The following is a 2,781-nucleotide window of genomic DNA, read 5'->3' as shown; positions in this document are numbered from 1 at the left end:
GAACAGAATATAGGCCCGAACATGATGAAGAAATAGACCATGACCTAAGTCATCATATCATTCTCGGTAGAATGTCCAACGGAGCCAACACAAAGGTAGCATTGACTCTAACTGTGCACTACCCATCTTGAAGGTGGTTGTGTCTTCTTCATCACCTGGTGCATGGTACATAGTATCCCTGCCTGGATGTGTTCCTAGCAGTTCATCACAGCATTCTGGCCAGGATTCCCAACGGCGACCAACACCCACCACATTCGAGCCCAGAACAGCTGGGCCATCAATTCTCAAGCCAAGTATAACCTGGACATCTTGGAGCATTATTGTCATCTCTCCGACCGTAAAATGAAAGCTGTTCGTTAGTAGACACCATCGCTCTACAATAACTTAATATGAGACAGTCGAAAAAAGAACCAGCGGAGACGCCTATTTTCAATAAAAAAAATATGAGACAGTCGAAAAAAGAACTTAATATGTTACTATATAAGAAACGTAATTAATGCAACTGCTAGGTCACCTGATTAGGGTCATGAGCCCTATGTGATGTGCCTATTGAAGTAATGCTCATTTCTCGAATTGACTCCTCCCCACGCTCCTCATGTGTGGTATGACGCCCACCACGTCGTTTCCTTGATCTATCAGCCATTAACTATATTTGCATAACCAAGGTATTTTTAATGCAACACCATGTGGAGTCGTGGAAAGATTCAATACACTAAGCAAATTTTTATTAGGGTTTCAAAGGTAAATAGGAGAGAACATGAACATCTGTAACTAGCTTTCCATTAATTAAGACATCATACATCATTGTCCTTCAAATAAACTAACATAAATAAACTAACGTAGAGAACATGAACATCTTGAACTAGCTTTCCATAAATTAAGACATCATACATCATAAAGGTTAATAGGAGAGAACATGAACATCTTGAAGTAGCTTCAAATAAACTAACATAAATGTTATAATGATTATTTTGATACACAGCATGTAAGTGCCTCAAACTATCGATACTCTACATGATGTGGATCCCAATCCTTGGACGTAGCTTTGAGATGGCATGCCTCGATCTGCCGACGATATCTTTAAATCATTAAGAAAAAATTAATCAGTAGACTCAATCTCAAAATCAAACCAACCATATAACATATTGTAGTAAAATAAATATTATTTTAATATGTTTTATACCTCGATGATCATGGATTATTTGGGCATGTTGCTCTATTATGATCATTTTGCTTGCAATGTCCGCACCTCTTATTCGCTGTTGAATTAGCCTCATCCATTGTGTTACTAAATCTATTTGTCCTCGGTCTACCTGCACGCCTCTAAAAGCCGGTGCAAGTAAATGTATGATTTCCTGAACTTTGCTGAAGTTCGGCCAAACTTCCTTCGGGGGAACAACATGAAAAAGGCTGGAGTACGTTTCCCTATAGGAGTTGAGTGTGAAGTACTGTGATACAAATGGATTATGATTCCATCGCCTATATCCGGCGACCGCTATGACATGAACGCACGACACATGATAGAGTTGTGGTCTCTTACATGTGCAGGTACAATTTTTAAGTGATGGAATCTCAACTCTATGTGGGCGACATGACGAATCCACAACTTCAAATTCACCTCTATTAATAGTTATGGGTTGTGGGCATCTTCTAGCCTCACGTTCAGTTCGCTGTAACATAGCCATCGTATGTGGAACAAATTCAGATTCCCCAGACATAAGCCACTTCTCAACGTCTGTAGAATGCCTAACGAATAAAGATACAAGGTTATAATATGTGTACATTACCAGACCTTGAATTGGAAGTCCACGAGCACGTTTAAGAACTCCATTAAAACATTCTGATGCATTGGTTGTCATGATGCTGTATCGACATCCGTTGTCAATTAGTAATGACCACTTACTAACATCACGTTCTATTAACCAGTCATATGCCTCTTGCTTCACATTTTTAATGTGGTTCATCATGCGAGTGAAGTTCATGATATCATCAGTACTACATGCTAAGTACATGTTAATGCACAGGCCTTCAACATTAGGAATTGCTTTACGACGTAAAAAATTTTTGTAATTCTCACGCAGATGACGTAGGCAGTGTCTATGAACGGCGTTAGAAAAAATTTCTCGGCACCCTCTCACCAAACCATGATACTTATCAGATATTATACATAAATTTTGACGGAGTTGAACTACTTCGACCAAGTCATGTAAGTTCTTAAGGAACCAAACCCATGATTCGTTGCTCTCGGATTCAACAACTGCAAAGGCCAACGAAAATAATCCACCGTTTGCATCAATTCCCACAGCTACAAGAAGTGTGTCACAATACTTCCCTAGTAGGAAAGTTCCATCAAGGCTTAGGACGGGCCGATAATGTTGCCACCCAGAAATTGATGGCCAAATGCCCAAAATAAAGCCTTAAATCGTGAACCTCCAACCAATTCAATATTGGATACAGTTCATGGTTGGGTCAACCGTATAGCTTCCATAAAACATAGAAGGGAACGATATGATTCCTCATACATACCAAATATTGATTCGATAGCTTTTCTACGTGCATCTCATGCCTTAATGTATGAAATCTTCATTTCAAACTTCGACTCTATTCTTGTAATTACCTCCTTCGGCTTCATATCGAGCTGTTGTTTTATAATAGGCATGATATGCTTACATATAAATTTCGAGGTGCAATTATGATGCCCACCAAGCATAATAGGCTGAGTGCAACTATGTGGAGGACCCACGGATGAGACTTTCCAAAGGCCACCAAGTCTTTTACTTC

The 2,781-nt window shown here is 39.4% G+C and overlaps 1 protein-coding gene across 1 annotated transcript; it reads right to left on the bottom strand.

Annotated features, from left to right (window-relative positions):
* Nucleotides 1-112: 112 nt before the first annotated feature.
* On the bottom strand, nt 113-2,416 carry LOC114579017 (the record flags this gene model as incomplete). The annotated part of the gene is made up of 4 exons (XM_028692667.1): nt 113-300; nt 412-423; nt 515-646; nt 1,314-2,416. Coding segments are annotated over 4 exons (1,435 nt in total), but the record flags the coding sequence as incomplete, so codon positions are not given.
* Between the last annotated feature and the right edge of the window lie 365 nt (nt 2,417-2,781).

The sequence above is a fragment of the Dendrobium catenatum genome, unplaced genomic scaffold (assembly GCF_001605985.2).
Source record: "Dendrobium catenatum unplaced genomic scaffold, ASM160598v2 original_scaffold_254319, whole genome shotgun sequence".
Classification (NCBI taxonomy): Eukaryota; Viridiplantae; Streptophyta; class Magnoliopsida; order Asparagales; family Orchidaceae; genus Dendrobium; species Dendrobium catenatum.
Note: the sequence above shows the minus strand (reverse complement) of the source record. Positions and strands in the feature narration are given on the sequence as shown.